The 18,431-nt window shown below is 34.9% G+C and overlaps 3 protein-coding genes across 3 annotated transcripts; 1 reads left to right on the top strand and 2 right to left on the bottom strand.

The window, feature by feature from the left end:
• Nucleotides 1-96: 96 nt before the first annotated feature.
• Nucleotides 97-7,514, bottom strand: LOC120637195 (angio-associated migratory cell protein). Its single transcript, XM_039908896.1, has 4 exons — nucleotides 6,712-7,514; nucleotides 5,996-6,170; nucleotides 5,341-5,457; nucleotides 97-2,124 (listed from the first exon to the last, which is right to left on the bottom strand). The coding sequence occupies exons 1-4, from the start codon at nucleotides 7,327-7,329 to the stop codon at nucleotides 1,808-1,810; spliced, it is 1,227 nt and encodes a 408-aa protein (XP_039764830.1). The 5' UTR covers nucleotides 7,330-7,514; the 3' UTR covers nucleotides 97-1,807.
• Nucleotides 7,515-8,875: 1,361 nt separating this feature from the next.
• On the top strand, nucleotides 8,876-11,348 carry LOC120637049 (39S ribosomal protein L10, mitochondrial). Its single transcript, XM_039908646.1, has 3 exons — nucleotides 8,876-9,073; nucleotides 9,268-9,777; nucleotides 10,875-11,348. The coding sequence occupies exons 1-3, from the start codon at nucleotides 9,055-9,057 to the stop codon at nucleotides 11,135-11,137; spliced, it is 792 nt and encodes a 263-aa protein (XP_039764580.1). The 5' UTR covers nucleotides 8,876-9,054; the 3' UTR covers nucleotides 11,138-11,348.
• Nucleotides 11,349-13,307: 1,959 nt separating this feature from the next.
• LOC120637280 (iroquois-class homeodomain protein IRX-2) lies at nucleotides 13,308-16,654 on the bottom strand. The gene is made up of 4 exons (XM_039909041.1): nucleotides 16,578-16,654; nucleotides 15,853-16,113; nucleotides 15,493-15,652; nucleotides 13,308-14,067 (listed from the first exon to the last, which is right to left on the bottom strand). Exons 2-4 carry the CDS (start codon nucleotides 15,957-15,959, stop codon nucleotides 13,495-13,497), a joined length of 840 nt encoding a protein of 279 aa, XP_039764975.1. The 5' UTR covers nucleotides 15,960-16,113; nucleotides 16,578-16,654; the 3' UTR covers nucleotides 13,308-13,494.
• Between the last annotated feature and the right edge of the window lie 1,777 nt (nucleotides 16,655-18,431).

Below are 18,431 nucleotides of genomic sequence, written 5' to 3'. Positions count from 1 at the left end.
GCTATTCTGGGCCATATGTTAGTGATAGAGCTCAAAGATCTGTACTTACGATATTGTGTTTTAAAAAAACTGGAGCTTTAAAAATGAAAGTCGTTATTACACAAATCAATAGATATATTTAATACATTCAGTATAGCTAGAGTAGTACATAGTAGTCAACTTCTCTTTAAAATATGTATGTTTATTTATACGCCAACAATTGTATCATTGAAAAAGTCAGTCACCGACCACCGTATTTCGTGGTCAGTCTAATATAATCAAATCTCAAAACTAATCTAAATTATTAACAGGTCTAAAATTTATTTTATAATTCATAATATAAAAAACCACCTCTTTGAGGACTGTCGCATTGAGGACTCCACAGGATAATAATAAATGCCTCATTTTTTATGAAACTTATCTTAATGCAATCTTCTTGGTATATTTATTTCTATAAAACCGAGGACGATTTAATATAATAGCAAAGCATATGGAAATTAGTTCATACAATTTCGCATTAGAAGAGTATAAATATACTATAATATAACTTTTACAGCATATACGAAATTGTATAACTAATTAATATCTTGTTGACATAGATTCTTTTTCTCCATAAATTGTAATAAAGTCTCCAAACAGAGGTGTTGCGCGGGGGGTGGCTGATGTAATTCTTACTCTAACTGTTATCATGATAAGGGGGCGTCCATAAATTACGTGAGTTTTTTTTAATTTTCCGTCCCTGCCTCCCCCCTTGGTGAGATGTCGTGAGATTTTATTCAACCTCCTCCCCCATCTCCCAATCTCATGTGAGAAAATGTGGGTTTCTTACGTAAATGCGTTGGATTGTTATTGTAAAAAGAAAAAAACAAATGTGGTGATTTGACAGTCAGTAGATGTATAACGCCGAAGTATGAATTAAACTATTTTCTTTCGAACGAATTAGTGAATGATCTTAATTGCATTAAATGGACCAAAATAGTATAATTTTTTTTATGTTTCAATCAGTCCAACTCTCTCTCCAACGTAAGATTAGATGAGATTTGACAAGAGCCCCTCCACCCCTTAAAAATCTCACGTATTTTATGACCCCTAAGATGTCCGATGTATTTCGGATTCTATAAAACTGTGTGAAGATGAAAATAGATGAGTCATAAATACTTTTTTTTAAGGCACGTGGCGTGGTTCTTCGTCTCGGGCACCCGCCTGTAAATCGCGTTATCGCATGTTTCCAATTCTCCGTGTGTAAAAAATCTTACCGTGACCGCTACCGCTTCTTATTTGGGACTTCTTTATTATCTAAATGTAATCTCTTTAAAATGTGTATTTCATTAACTGAAAATTAATTATGTACGAGTATGTATGAAGTGGACGGAAATTTTGCACGCGATATTCACCCACTTAAACCCATCTGATTACGTTGAAATTAAACACACTTGATCACATCAATGAAAAATCCACGTATCCTGAATAGCAACTATAGAATTTAAGTTTGCTTGAGGAGTACAAAAGCAAAAATAAATTTTATAGAAAAAAAAAACTAAAAACCATACTTTTATAACTAGATTAGGTATTTGAGAAGTAGAATAATAAATTATAGTTTTACAAAAATATTATTTAATTTTTAGTTTGATCACTATTATTTATCGGAGCCAATCAGAAAGCACTGCGTTCATTACATTGATGTTTTCTACAACAATCAACCTCCAGTTAAATTAAGTTCAGTTTAAAGATATGTACATGGGGAGAGACCACTGTCTGTTTTATTGCAGTAGTATCAATAGGGGTAATAGGCTCAAATATGAGATATCATCTGTAAAACATCTCTAAATTAATCGTTTTCACTTTTCTCTGTATACTTAAATATTCTTGCTGAACCGTCGTTCGACGTTGTTAGTATGATGTTCTCCTTAGAGTTGTAGCATAAATCTAGCACTTGCGACCAATGTCCGGTCAGCATCAACTTTCGTTCGCCGGATTTCGCGTCGTAGACACGCACTGAACCGTCCAAGCACCCGGCAACTATTTGGTCCTTTATCCAGATAATCTTGGTGACGCCGGGAGCATTCCGGTCATCAGATTTGGCGCAGTGATGGCGAATCATTTTTCTGCCTATATCCCATATCGTTACAGAACCATTTAGTGTACCTAGAAATAAAAATTAAACACGATAGAAAAATGTTCACAGAAAAAAAAAACGATTTATGATATAAACGTTAAAACAACTAGAAAGTTTAACTTGAATACTACGTGATGAATTTTATGTGCTGCAACTAGCATCCAGTCGCAAAATATATGCAACAAATACCTTTCATAGAAAAGGTGTACCCCGATGTACTGAATACATCTGCGTAACCCTATCGAGTGTTACCGACGTGATGTCTTGTTGTGTGATTGCGTAAACAAAGCATATTTATGCCTTATGGCATCATTACGGTTGATTTTTTGCAGAGTTCCGTTGTCCGTCGCCGGAACTCTTGATCAGATCTATATGAAATTTAAATGGGACCCTTTCGGATAAATCCCTTTAGAACAAAGAAATAATTTTATAAATATTATACTAATATATAAAGCGGAAGAGTTTGTTTGTTTGTTTGTTTGTATAACACGACGATCTCAGAAACTACCAGCTCGATTTGAAAAATTCTTTCACTGTTGTATACCGCATTTATCGTAACACCAATGAAGAATATTTCAAAATCAAGTTTTTTTACTTTTGCGAGCTTCCGCTGCGCGCGTTGCGTAAACGGATAAAGTTTCGATAAAATAATGTATAACAAAGTGATTCCTCTTTAAAAGTTCTAAAAAAAAGTCCGTCTATGTTTTAAAGTTCATTTATACGCGGACAAAGTCGCGAGGGACCGCTAGTTAGTCTATAAATGACGGAGTTATGCCCGGAGTTATAACCTCCTCATTTTTTTTAAGAAAGTCGGTTTAAAACTCAAACCTTTTTAAATAGCATACTTAATTTTATCGATCACTTTGCATTTAAGTTTTCGTCTCTAGCGGTCTGTATCAGTGACCTTCGTGCGTAATATTTTAGCAATTTTAATTTCTACTTTTGTAATCTCGAACACAATTTCGTCATGCTAGTGTGATATTATCAAAATGTTTATAGCTTGAGATGAATTCAATGCAAGTAACATTGTGGTAAATTAGTGATTTTAGATGCTTTATATAATATTAGTTAAAGTGTTGTTGAACTATATTTTTTTACTAGCAGTCAATCTTTTACCGTTAGGTGAACTTTTACCGTGCCACCAAACGATTTAACGTTCCGGTACGATGTCGCGTAGTTTCCTTTTAGGGGTATGGGTTTAATATAACTGCCATACCCTCTAAAAGGTTAGCCCGTGTCCTTTTGATACTGTATCATCACTTAACAACAGTTGAGATAGCAGTCAAGAGCGAACTTAGTCTTAGTCGAATAGAAAAAATATTATAAAATGGATGGCGTCTCCTTATAAAATGGATTTTTGATCGTAAGTATAAGTGGCCGCCTGAACTAACAGCGATTAAAAAAAAATTCAAACCCGGAAAATCGCACGACAAGTTAAAAACTTAATGGGTGGGACAGATTGATGAAATATTGTGTGTATATTTCAAAGGCTAAATTGTAGTGAAATTTGAGCGCTGCTTTATCGGGCACGACGTAGTCAAAGTGTGCTTGTATATAATTATCTAAATAAAATCATTGTCGAAGTGTTTTCCCCGCAAAAACTCGTTTTTTTTATTCTACTACTCACTTCACTGCAATGTCGCCTGCTGGTTAGAGATGATGCAGTCTAAGAATATAACGGGCTAACCTATCAACCTATTAGCCGAATGGCAGGCATTGCAAAACCATTCCCCTAATCGGTTTCGCGACATCGTACCGTAATGCGGATCACTTAGCGGCGCGTCTTTGTTGCTATGTAACCACGCCAAGCCACGACCGAAGCCTTCCACCAGACCAGACCAGTGTTAATTCAGGAAATATTAATTCCCAAATTGCACCTGCCCGGGAATCGAACTCAGGACCTCACACTTACGCCCCAGTTCAATTCAACGACCTCCGTTTAGGGAAAGAAGACATTGGGAAAACTAAAGGAACTAGCGAAAAATTTAAATTGATATTTTTTGTGTGGAAACTACTTCGAATTACTTTTAAAAGATAACATTCTTTAGGTATTATGAAGTTCACCGGGTTATCTAGTCAGTTATAATATAAAGTCATCTTACTTCTATTATAAATACGAAAGTTTGGTTGGATGTTTGTTACTGAATCACGCAGGAACGGCTAGGATGATTCGAACGTATCTTACGACGGGATTCTGACAGGCGTGGATATTGCAAAATTTGCCGTCAAACGTCACTTTTGTATTTTTATTTTATGAAAATTTGACGTTTGACAGCATAGATCGCGAGATTTACGCCTGTTGTGAGATACGTAATCACCCAGCGGATCAGGATGAAAATTAGCACATTATAGTCTCGAGAAGAAGAAATATATAAAAAAATAAATTGTTTTTCACAGAACAATGGAACTTGATCAACATTGTTTTAGTTTAGTGGCTTAAAATGAAGGCGGTTGAAGTCGCGGGCAACAAACAGCTAATAAGAACTAACCAGAAATCCATAGGCGGGAGCAGTTTGACGCAATCGGTTTGGTACAAAGAATGTAACACAAAGGGCCCCTGTATTCTGTTTTCTTAGTACGAGATACAAAAACTCGCAATCGTATAGTCGCTTTCAATTATGGAAACGCTGGAATGCAAATTGGAGTCCACAAATCCTCAGCTTGAGCTTTAGGCGGTACGTTTGTAAAAATCTGTAGTACAGAATTTGAAGCCCTAAAACCATTTCCATTAGGTACAATTTGCTATGACGGTATAATGATTTGCGAGAGCTCAAAATTTATACTGTTTGACACGGTCCAATCTATGGATAGCCTACATAAAAAGGTTATAGAAGAGCTAACAGTTTTTTTATTACCTTCACCTGTATATTTGTAACCAACTCTTTTGAACTTGATTATGACCCTTGTCAATAATCTGATTTTGTTCAAACTTTGCATATCAAGGACCAATGAAAACACAAATCTGAGCTTATTCCATTTTTCAATTTGTAAAATTAGATATTTGTTATATCATTTTCAATTAAAGTAGTTTGGGCAGGAATTATGTTCATTTTTATTTTCAACCATTATCCGTAGCTGATTTCTCTAATATTAACAAATTTGATGGGTTACCAATGAATTATTTTGCTGTAATAATAATGATTTAAAAAACTAAAAAAATTGTTTGGTTTTTTATACCAAGCGTGCTTTTCAGTTTATTTTGAACTATTAATTTATATATCAAGATATAAGTTATAATAACGTACCTAAAGCAAAGTATCCCTGCTGTGGGTCAGGGGAAAAGGCTATAGTTTCTAAGTCAACTTCTGTGTCTATTTCTTGAACTACCTTACCATTACTTGGTGTTGTCAGCCCAATTTTACCTGTAATTCAAATAATTATATTTAAGTAATGTGAATACTATTTTTTTTTTGTTAAATTTCACTACAAGACTGGCTGCTACCTGGTGATTGATGATGCTGGATGATGATGTAGTTTTAGTTTGTCTAGAAGGTTATCCTATTAGGGGTAATGCAGAAATATTAAACCTTAACCCCTATAATAAAAATTTATATAATAATGAATATAAATAATGAGAAACCCCAGTCCTAAGTCATAATTATAAGCCCACAAAATTCATCACTGTTTCCGGGAGGACAAAGGAATAAAGTAAGTGGAAATCAAACTAATCTAAGCTTTATGGAACAGTTCAATTAGGTTTGAATTCCAAATCTCACTGGGCCAGCATCATGGTTGACTACAGACATAGCCCCTTCTCATTTTAGGAGCAGGCCAGTGCCTTATACTTGACCAGTACTGTGTTGATATGATGATGGATGATGATCATGAGACGAAAAGTTGACAGATATGCTTTGGCATTTGTCAATTATGAACTTATCATGTTTAATAATTAAAAATTACCATTTGTAGTTATGGATGCTAAGAGACTGTTTTCTGGATTTACATCAATAGCATTAATCCAAATTTCATGCGTCCCTGGTGGTACATGCTGTAGAACTGTACCAGTTTTCAGATCCCATATTTTAAGTGATCCATCCTGATAACCTGATGCCAGCCGTACTCCATCATGGAACATCTGAGAAAGTTGAATTTAATATCAAATTAAAACAATAACACAATTTTAGAATTTTTTTTTGATTTATATTAATTGCAGAGCTAAAAATGCTCATGGTACATATTTTAATAACTATTAATAGTTTTAATTAAATAATTAAAACAACTTGTATTAAACAATAAGAATTATTAAACAGCTGTAACTTGCAGTAATTTTCATTAAGACTTTCTTTTGTGGCTATATATTTGGTGAACTTATCAAGGTAAGCAAGGCTGAGGCAGAATTGAATCCTATACTTGCTCATCCTCAAAGTTCAATTCTGGTATTAGCTTTGTATAATGTTATTTAAGGCCATGATGAAGAAAAACCTCAGACAGGTTAGGCATAATCTAATGATAGGTTATATTTTATATATATACATATATATATAGGTGAAGCTGTTAATCAAATCATTTTAATACATGACCGGTAAGATAGTTGTTTTCTGTCCCTTTGAATTTGAACGAAGAGTATTTTTTTTTCGATGAATAAAGTTATTTCATAATAATTGAATTTTATATACCTTTCCACATTCCGTCCTGATATTGTGTCCCTGTAATACTTTAGTTTCGCCAGAGGGTATTTTAAAGATGTATATGTCCCCAGTCATTGCACCACATACAAGAACTCTAGATCCAAAGTGCCATAGCGCCCAGCTGAGGTCATCTGCCTCATATTCGAAAGCAATTGGCCAGGGTTCTTGTTGGTTAACATCCAATCTGCATTTCCAAACTTTGATTACTCCAGACATATCAACGGTTGCTAAATACGCGCCATCAAAGCTAAAACCAACGAAAAATACAGAGTCCTTATGGCCTGTGCAATTCATTATACTCTGCCCGTTTTCAGTCAACCAAACATAAGCTTTGTCATCTTCGCCACCTGTCGCTGCGTATTTTCCACTAGGATGCAGGTCACAGCAGAACACAGAACCGTCGTGTTTGTCAAAAACTACAGCAGCTAGATCGTCCGGCTTCTCCATTTCCTCATCTTCTTCTTCCTGATCATCTAATTCCTCTAACATGTCCTCAGTAACATCCACCTCCTCCATTTCTTCAAAAAACATGCCATCATCATCCATACCCACTATTTCGTCACCGTTTATAGACGAAGGCGGTGTGTTATTCTGATTCCTCACCATTATTCTCACGTTTTAGCCGCCTTTTATGAATTCCTGATAATTAGCGGTTTAGTCAGAAAGCGGCCAGTTTAAAGAGAACAGAGAACAGATTTTACTTAATTGGATAAATTATGATTAACTTAACTGTAGTACTAAGTAATAAGGTTATTTTAGTTGAAAGGAAAACACATGTTTTTGTTATTAGATTAATATCATTGAGGTTGTCAATGTCAATTGTCATTTGCCTGTCATTTGTCAAAATTCTTGAGAATGTCAAAAAAGCTACTTGACACTAGCAAAGTACATTGTGCCGCGTAGACAGAGAAGTAAATAGACAAATGGATAGCATCCGTCGCATTCACACAAGTAAGAGAACAACTTATGTATACGTCTTGTAAATAAACGAGATAAAGCGATAGGGTCTTTTGTCTCATACCGCGTGCCAGTTTTTTCATGGATTAGCAAAACACTTTGCGAAACAAGTTTGACAGTTAGCCATCGTTTTATTAGTAAGAGATACTTTTATTAGTAAGAAATTCAAGATAAACGGATTGTGAGCACAAAAATACAGACCTAACTAATTTGACATTGTTAATAACCAGCTTCCGTGAAGAATTTCTGCGAAAACATGGTTCGGTGCAGTGTTTTAGGATGTAAAAGTGATAGTGAACGTAAATTTACGGATTTGTCGTTCCACTCGTAAGTTTACAATACTTTTGATTTGCTAAAAGTATAAATAATTATCGTTTATTATATTTCTATAATATACAATACAATTTGCAATAGAAAATAGATCGTTTATAAGGTTTTATGCTAATTTTAATCATACATAACCTAAAGTATAATAGAGTGCAGTGCTGCCTACATTCAACATGAAAATTGCCCAAACTGCGCAGTTTAATTTATAAAAATTATAGAATTTCAAGTTTCATGTGTCAATTATCATAAATTTAATTCCATGGATGTATGATACAGGCATGCATGGATGTATGATGTGTGATGTAGGTAGGCATAAGTATCTACGGTAGTGAATTAGGAAAATTCCTGTAAAAATAGTCGTAAGTTGGAAATAAATAAATAAATTTTGTATGGAACAAATAGTAATAAACAAATACCAACAAACTATAAATGTGGTAGAAGACCTGAAATCTGGGACCTTAAAATCGGGGTAAAAAAAAATGTATTGCAACACTTCTCAAATATGCTCTGTCTCACAAGCGGCACGCCAACCATTCGTCTATTTACTTCTCTGTCTACGTTGTGCCGTATTGGAACTACGAAAAGCCATAAATTAATAGAAGAATGAAAGGCTGGCTCCAACGTAAAGATAATTATCTCGTTGTGCGTATTGACAGGTGTGAGACAGGTAATAAAACGATAGTAAGATATTAAATCAATGGTGATAAAAGACTGAACTTATAATTTGTCTTAGTGTTACAAGAGTTGACACAGGCAATAATATTGACAATCATATTGCTGCGTGAGTAGATAAAGGGTTAGAACCCAGAGTCGTAAACAAAGTTAAAAAAAAGTCAAACTAGTGGTAATATTGTTCTGTGAACTAGTGAATGTCAAATGTTAATACATTGTCAAAAAATATAGGTTATGATATCAATTTTAGAAACGAATTTGTAAAATTAAAACTGCATTACTTAAATAATTTATTTTATTAACTATAATTAGTTTACTGTTTCATGAACTAGGTATACAAAGTCGTGTTTTGAGTAGTTTGTGATAGCGATCGCTATGGCTCTAACAAATAGAGGTAAATATATTAATTACATTAAAATAAAGTATTTATTTGTGGTTACAAAATAATTGATTTTTTTGTTCCTGGAAGTGATAACTACCAGACCGCCCCTTACACCCCATGCTAGTTTATTAGTTATGTTACCTGAATTTTTATTCTTTAGTGTTATAAAGAATTTTATTATCATTTATAATTTTTCTTTATTCTAGCATTATTGCAGACTTCTGCTCCGTTACTATTTACCAGACGATTTCGTGGCAAAATTAATGTACAGAAACCTCGCAAGCCACATTTTGGAAGGCAAATTTTAATTGATATATCTAAGCCATTTTTTGGCCCACCAAAGTACATGTTGCCTGAAATTGTTAAATGCGAGAAAGCAAAAGATACATTTGGAAGGAAGGAGATAGACAATCCCTTTGAAAGGATATTGGCTAATGAATGTCTTAATTGGTTCAATACATCTAAAATGGTTATATTTTTACATGTCAATTCCATTAGTATGGAGGACCAAACTCCAATCTTTGCAGCGTTGAAGAAAAATGACATGCATTTAAGAACATACGGAAAGAAAATTGTTGGTATGGCCACAAAAGGTACTCGTTATGAGGCAGTCAATCAACTTTTTACTTCACACCAAAACATTATATTTGGCCAGCCAGAAAATGCTGCAAAGATGTTTAAAATACTTAAGAAAACACCACAGTTAGTTATAATGGGTTAGTATGACTTAACCACTTATTTTTGCTTCAAATAATTGATTATAGGTGTATTGCCCAGCAACTAGTCCTGGGTGGTGAGTCTAAGCTCAATGTCTCTTTCTGTAATAACACAGGCCTGATGGACCATACATAAGGTGGAGGATGAAGATGATTATCATTATAGGTTTATTGTTTTATTACTAAGACTAAGTTCTTTAAATTATTACTAATTAAGTTTAGTAGTATGTTTATTACAAGTCAATCTTATTTATCATGCACATTTTCCTTTGCAAAATTCTGGTGAACCTATATTTTGGGGACGGTTGATGAATTTGTTGTGAAAATTTGTCATAACTCAATCCACTTACCATTGCACAAGATCAATAAGCCAACTTATCTATTACAATTTTAAATAAAGAAATTACTTACAGTGTTTCAATAAGTCTAAAGCAGTGGTTCCTAATCCTTATTAAGCCAGCGGTGCACTTACAAGTTAAGAAATCTGCCATGGTGCACCCTAATTGTTATAATAGATAGTTATAAGTCAGGCAGAAATGAAATATCCTCATTATGAAACCAATAAAACCATAATAAATAATAAATTTTAACAACGAATTAAGAAAAATAAAACAACCCCTACAAAGAGCTTTGTGAGCTCAAGACAGTTTTTAAAGTGTGGGACAAGCAGTCTCACAATGCACTTTCTACGGGGACAAGGTTGGGAAGCCCTGATCTAAAGTTTTTATGAATTGTCTGTAAAGCTTTGGTATGAAATGCTGTAACTGCACAGCTGGTATGGGCATTTGACATTATTCTCCCAAAAAGAAAAAGACTAAATTTTATCCTCTCCTATAGTTTTATAAACTCGTATTGGCGCTTTGGCGAAAATCATTTCCAAATAATATACGTTTAATAATAAACGGGAGTAAACTTCTCCTATCCCATGTTGCTGTTCTCTGTGCTCTCATGGGGATATAATTCTGGTCTCCTGCCTATGCAGTTATTACCGTCATCACAATAATGAAGAAAAATGTATCTGAATATACATAGGTGTCTGTGATAGAACTACATGAAAAAATAATTTTTGAATTGAAATTTGAATATTTATGTTTCAGCTGGCATAATTCAAGATAAGTTATTATCTAAAAATGATTTGGTTGAGTTCAGTAAACTCCCAAGTCTGGATTTGGCGAGGAGTCAACTTTGCTCTGTTCTCCAAAGTGCAGGCTCCTGTCTTGTTGGACAGCTCAACCAGAATCAACAGATACTGGTATCACATCTTGAAAAGCATATATCAATACAAAATAGTCCTATTACAGAAGATAATAAGGCAGATGCTAAAGTAGAGGATAAGACAGATGCTAATGTAGAGAGTTGAATTGAGAATGTATGATATGATAAGGCTGGAGACATACTTACAACATGCTGTCTGATGTGACATGTATCAAGTCTGTCAAAAATGCAACTACAATGGAATGGAATTGCAAGCTTTACATAGTAGGCGTGTTATAAGTGTGTGAGGGTCTTTGTTAACATTGATGTAATTAGGGATAGTTGTTTTAAGAAAAATATACAAATTATAAATGATTTATTTTTCTTTTCTTTCTGTTGACAGCCCTAACATTCGAAATTAATGATATTACAAAAAGAGTGCAGTGGAAAATTCTATTCGTTAAAATGAACTATGATACATTTTGGTTATCTTCTCTGTGTGTCAGTCTTTTCATAATTGATACACGCATTCCTAAGACAAACAGATGTGGTAATAATTTTTTCCAGCTTATCTGCGGAAATATTTACTCCATGCTCCTGCTTGTAGGGCGTGGTTGCCAGTGTAATTACAGCCACATGACACGGAGCTTAACACGGAACACCTACGCCTCAAGTTTATGAACCCAGGGCGGCACTTTGTAAGACGTGTTGCATTGCCTTGCATGCCCTGCGTAATGTTGCTCTGGCAATAGGCGATGGTTTTTTGCTCGCCATCAGGTGAGCCATGTGCTTGGTCCTTCAATAATTACTAGGGAAAAAAAATATCTTACACATAGCTACATTTTTCGTTTGTAAGTGTTTGGGAACTTTTTTTTTATTCCATTCCAAATGAGCCTGCATGAATTGACTGCAATCTCACCTGGTGCTAACTGCTAAGTCATCATGCATTCTAAGATGTTAGCGTAATAAACTGTTAGGGAGTATGGTAGTAAACCCTAATAGTTTTCTAAGCGACATCGCACCGGAACACTAAATCGCTTAGCGGCACGTCTTTATCGGCAAGGTATCGGTAAATATCCACGGCCAAAGCCACCCACCAGACCAGACCCTCCCAGACCTAATTGAGTTGACAGCGGTCACCGTTGCGCCAGCGAGGTCGTCAAAACTACCTAACTAGAAGCCAAGATATTTTCCTCATATTTTAAAATTGCTTCTGTACAACGTGTAAATAAAAACCGAAATAATTTTAAGAACTACAGGCTTTAGAGGTGCATTATGTACTGTCACTGACACTTATCTATGAAAACGAAAAATTAATAGTTTTAGAGTAAGCCACTGTCATAGTTTTTACTGAAAGAAATGAGCCAGACAGCCCTAACTCACATGCAAAATTAAAATCATGTGACTCTTGTCACTTTATTAGGTACGCGTCGCGTAGCGTGGGTGCTATGCGCTTGTCGGTCTTTTATCTTCAATAGGGTTGTCATAAGTAAACATTAGAATGTTTTCAATTCGTTTGTATGGAAAAATAAATATGCAAATTTTGATTTAATATTTTTACAAGGTGATTTCTTATTAAATATATTTATGCACCCTGCAACCGTATTTCGTTATTTTGTTACACGTTGTGTAATTTAAGAGGTTGGAGGAACTGATTTCCATCAAAAATAGCTAAATATGTAAGCAGCGGTGTACTCAAATTATCGCGTAATTATTTGGTATCAAGCTTAACGCTAAATGTCTCTTCTATACACGCTTTTGCTATGCACAATTCAGTAGGTACCTAGGTATGCCTTGATAACTAAGTAATAACTTTTAAGATTTAAATGACTACTCGAGTTTTATATAAGGCATTTCATTCGTGGTGTAATTGGATGTGACTATTTAAATGAAATAAGAGTTAAATTTAAAAACGATTTAATTAATTAAATTAAGTATTCTTGTATTACAAAAACACAATCTTTGGTAGGTATTTGGAAGACTAAATACAAAGTTTAAAGAGATCAATTCTATCATTAATATAAAAAAATATTGGACACACTAACATCACAAGTATACAAAAACAGTATTTTGAGCAAGATTTTAACCCCAGTAAGTTATAACAAAAAGTAGGTTTAAGTAACTTTTCTTTATTGAAAGGTTGTCTGAACAATGTTTTAAATTAATAATTGAATTATTTAACACAAGAAAGTTACAAAAACCATAAAACACAAGGAATTTCATAAATTATCGATAAAATAAACAGAAATCTGGTAGTTGCCGATGAACTAAAAAAGGCTTAGAACGTAAGGCCTAGGTGTTACGTTATGCCTAGTTACGTTAGATAACGTGATAGGTAAATGCGTGCGTTCTCAGTTCACGCGCACCCAAGATATCAATTTCTGCCTCAATTTACAAACAATTTGTATTTGTTTGTATTACTTTAACAGTTTTTTTTGTCCAGCATAATTTGCTGTTGTGTATAAAAATGTAAACGTACATAGGAAACTAACATATAGTTTTTATAGCACTGAAAAGCCAAGATTACAGCGCAGTGACGCGACTGGAAGCTGTAGCTAAGGCAGTAAGTGCTACAGCTGCTTCCACTTCGTCTCTATCATGTCTGATGGCGTTAAGTCCAACTCTTTGTGTTTTAGTTTCTTGCTTTCGTCTTCTTGCTTCCGCCCACCAAGAGTAATTAGCTTCACTTGGCTGGAATCGAGCTGCACTTTCCAACCACTTGCTTAGAAGAATTGGACTCGTCATGGCCTTGTTATTGCAGTTGCTTTTATCACAAGGTTGTATTTCGTTGGAATTGTTATTGAAATTTTCATATTTATCTTGCGATGTTGAGGATCCATCTGTATCGTCTTGTTTGTATGTGATTGCTGAGTCTGGACTTTGTTCAAATCTTTCATCTGAGTCTAAGGGTTCGAGGCCGGGGCTGGTGGGTTCTGGCTCACTCCAGATACTGTCATCCGAGCAGATGCTGAACTGCTCCACGTTGCCCTGGGCTCGATCATTGTAAGTGCGAATAAGATGTCCCCATGTCAGTTGGTTTCGATCTGCGTTAACGTTTTTTAATTTTCGACGCCAGTTAGCAAACCAGTTGCATATCTAAAATTAAATACATAAAGTCAGTCTCCATATTTTTATTCTTTAACCGGTTAAATTGAACCTGTATGTGAGTAGGTTTTGTCAAAGTTTACGATTTTTTGCACCTATTGGGTGGTTTTAATTTAAGCAATTTTAATATCACTTGCTTTAGCGGTTAAGGAAAACATCGTGAGGAAACCTGCATGAGACCTGAACCTAGACTTCTACTTTCGGTAGTACACAGTAGTAGTAGAGTCAGTAAGGTACCTTTTATACTTAGACTTTATCAGCAGCATCGGCACACAAAAAATAACCATTTCTTATTCCAATGTTGGTTTATTATAAGTATACGTTTATTTATATCCTTTCATTTGTTCTTTTTCATTTTTTTTAATCCTTAACAATGCTTAAAAAAATAAAAAAAATAAAAATTATTAAAAATTTATAAAAAACAAAATCCACCCTCCGCTTGCGGGGCTTTTGAATGCCCAAGCAACCGGCGGTCATGGCTCCAGAGTGAGGAACCTCCTCACAATACGCGCCGTTTCAAGGACTACTGCCTTCTGTATCCGACCCTTGATCCAACAACCAAGCGAAAGCTTAAGATGTTGGTCGAAGCTTTTGTTTATTATTATATACGTTTATTCATATTATTATTTAGGTGTCTGCTGAGTTAGAGTCATTAGTCATGGGCCTATTGATTGAAACATTGTCAAATATATTAAGACAAGTAGTTTACTGTCGTTAGGTAAAACAAAGCGAAACTGTGTTTAACCAAGCAGTGACAAAAATAGTGCCTATTTATGTACAAATAGCAAGTCTTGGCAATGATCCAATTGGGTTGACTATAGCAACGATTGTGTTACTAAGTGTAAAGAGATACTTGAGAATAGAGTTATTGGATTGTTTTAATTAAGATATTACCTGGGAATTAGGAAATAGGATCAGCAGATGCCAAAGAACTAAGTTAAGTTAGGCCTGATTTCACGGTACACCAAGTTTAATAAAAACAAGTTATATTGATACTAGGTACAGCTCTGAACTGAGTTTAACGCGTAAACTGAATTTAACTTGCATAATTGCGTTTAGTATCAACGGTTAGCCCTTAATTACCTATTAGATTTCTGGAGGCACTCCGATTTGGCGTTGATATAGGTATTACCTAGGTAAAACCTAACGCTAATTGAGGCTCCTAACTACTCAACAATTGAAAAGATATGTGCATGTAGTTAGATTATTTAACTTCAATATTTAGTTTTTGCTGAAGGTAACTCATTAAATTTAAGTAAATAGGTACATTATTAACTCAAAAAGTATTTAGTTAAAAAAAAAACTAAGTAGTCACTTAAATGGAATTGTATTAAATTGAGAAACTTCGCTTTTTGGAAATTGTTTAGAAAGGAAGACTCCAGAGTAAGTTTTCTATAAAATATTATTTTCACTTACTTGTATGTATGTTAGGCCTGTTTCACGGGATAAGTGTTTTTTCTCTTCGCGATTTGGATAAGGATTTTCTCTTCGTCGCACGAGCCAGTCTTTCAAATAGCGTTTTATTTCTGGAGTGAAGAGCCTCTTTTGGGGTCGCTGGCCCGCTACTAAACATCTCCTACAAAATCAAATGTAAAAATTTACTTTTTCATCACATAACATGTTTTAAACGGATGTTTTCTTTCTATGTTGTACGAAAACACGATGTTAGGTTATTTTAAAATTCGACAAAAGAATGTCAATGTTCCTTGATCAGAATGTGACGCACAAAGACAATTATCAACTGAAGACTGAAAGTAATGAGTCATGTTCACTAACCGTGTGTAACGCCTGTTCCTTACAGGTCTCATAGATTTTCCGTTGTCCTCCTTTGGACTGTCCATTTTTTCCACTTTCGCCTCACTGGGCCTTTGGATAAGTGTCATTGGTATACGCTTCTCAGAAGTTACTGGAGATATGAAATGGATACGAAAACTTGTTTACTTTAAAAGGTGTGTTGGAGAGCACGTGCGTAGGTCACCGCAGCTTGCGACACAACTCGTGCCTCGAAACTTAACGCTGCGGGGGATGCTTCTTGATCTATTAAAAAATAAGGACATCATGACATAAATAGACTCGTATTTGAAACAGGGAATCGAACACTGTCCAACTGATCTGGACGTATGGAGAACGCATTGTTGGTATTCAATCTATGCGTTGATGTAACCGAAACATGACGATCACATTCCGTTCACTTCTAGATGTTATTAGCTCCTGGTAACTGTAGCACTGTTAAATTTGTATTATTATAAACGCATACATGTTTCAAGACGTTACACTTTGTTCTAGTGTGGCTCGACTTCGTATTTATATTCAGTAATCTACATAAAAAACAAAAAACATGTTAACTATTACGTGTACCGTCGAGGTCATTGTTCCTATTTTTTTAATCACTTAACCACTTGTTTATTTCGTGCTAAATTAATGTTTTGGGTTATCTGTTTAGCGACTGACGGAGAGCTTTTCATTTTATTTGCTTAAGTGGAGAAAATAATATTACATACCTGTGCGCGAGTGCGGGAAAGCTCGCGGGCAGCGTGAAAATGGCGGCGCGCGAGAGGGCGACGCTAGCGACGCGCGGGCGCATCGCCGCGCCCTGCTGCAAATTCATGTTATTTCAGGATGACTCCCGCGACGTCTTTAAACTTGATTTCAAGTGCTGTCGCTATACAAACAATACAAATTGTTGATATAATATTAATATGTGAAAGAAATAGGATTTTATAAATCCATATATCTATCCCTTATATGCTGATAATAGTTTTTTTTCTTTCCGTTTCTGGTTTCCGAAAAAAATATTAAAGCAACAGCAATTCATAAATCGAAATATATATTAACAAAGAGATCAATGAGTACTTATGCTGCGTGAGTGTCTAATTAGTTGATAGAGGCAAGGTAGGCAAAAGGGGCTCTACCTATCTTACTCGTTTTTATTCCTGAAACCGCAAATGGAAACACATTTCGAAAAATGAGTATGAATTTACCTACTTAGGTAGAGTTCATTCGCAAATGCACGACTGAAACACAGTTTTAGTAAAATGTCAAAAAGTACACGCCAGTAAAGGATTTCTATCATAGCAGCCGTAATGCTTTGCAACAGTTTTTATGACATATTCTGACGAATCCCTAAAATAAGAATTATAACTCTGAAACACAACGTTAACACTATTAAAGTAATACTGCTTTGTTACGGTGCACGGTGGTAAGTTTCGACATCGATGAAGTTAGTAATTTTCACGATAAATATAATTAATTATACTAATAGTTACGATGGCATTATAATATTATTATATTTATAGCGTTGCTATATTAAATTATTTACGTTTTGCTCTATTTAATCATAATAAATTGCATCAGCTTTCTTCACCGGATTTTTGTATGGATAGGTACCCCTTTAGGTATGGATCAGTCGATAGCTAAGAGAGTCCATTAGTGAATGACATAGGCTTGGACGCTTGATGAATGTTCTAAAGCCTAAATCTACGCGAAGACCTTCTACTGACATCACTGCCGTCACCATCATTATTATCACCGGTATTATTAGCAAATTAATATCCGACTGGAAGGCACATACCTGATAGTTCATAGATGAAGGTGATAAAGCTTTGACCACAACTCTGCTCCAATGGATTAATGGCGTGGAAAGATGTACAGTAGAAAGCACACATCTCAAGTAATTAATTTTATGACTATCACTTTAATGCCACTACAAAATCACTATCACTATTTACTTAATCACTATATCACTTAACTATCGCTGGGCACAGATTATTCAAAAGTTAGTGTGCCGTCAACGTACGGAAAAGATTTTATTGTTGTTTTTGCCAACAGGTAGAGTTTACATATTATACTCAGAGTTGCGAAAATTAATCCCTATCCGTATTCGGGGATTTGATTATTATATGTGTATTTTAGTAGGTATTTATTACGTATTGCATCTTTGCAATTTTAAGTCCGTGAATTCCTTCCGGATAAAATCACGCGATACGACCTACTCGTTGCATTGATCCCTGGTATTATCACCTGTCATAATAAAATTAAATTACCAGTATTGGGTTAACTGTGCTTAAATGGTATTTAGCGTTAGGTAAGCCCGCATCTTAGAAATCATTGTATTTGAAATGAAATAAATCTACAGTAAAAAACCTTTTATTTAAAAACACGCTTTTATTAAGTATTTAATGATTATGGTTTTTCATAATTCCGTAGTCTGGAACTAGGGATACTGTCATAGCTCAACGAGTCGCAAAGCTGAAGTGGCAATGTGCTGGACTCATAGCTCGGAGAACCGATGGTCGCTGGAGTCCAGAGGTGCTGGAACGGCGACCCAACACCAGCAAACACAGCGTTGGTCGAGA

Source organism: Pararge aegeria, chromosome 3, assembly GCF_905163445.1.
Source record: "Pararge aegeria chromosome 3, ilParAegt1.1, whole genome shotgun sequence".
Lineage (NCBI taxonomy): Eukaryota > Metazoa > Arthropoda > Insecta > Lepidoptera > Nymphalidae > Pararge > Pararge aegeria.
The sequence above is the reverse complement of the archived record's forward strand: the minus strand, read 5'-3'. Positions and strand labels throughout refer to the sequence as shown.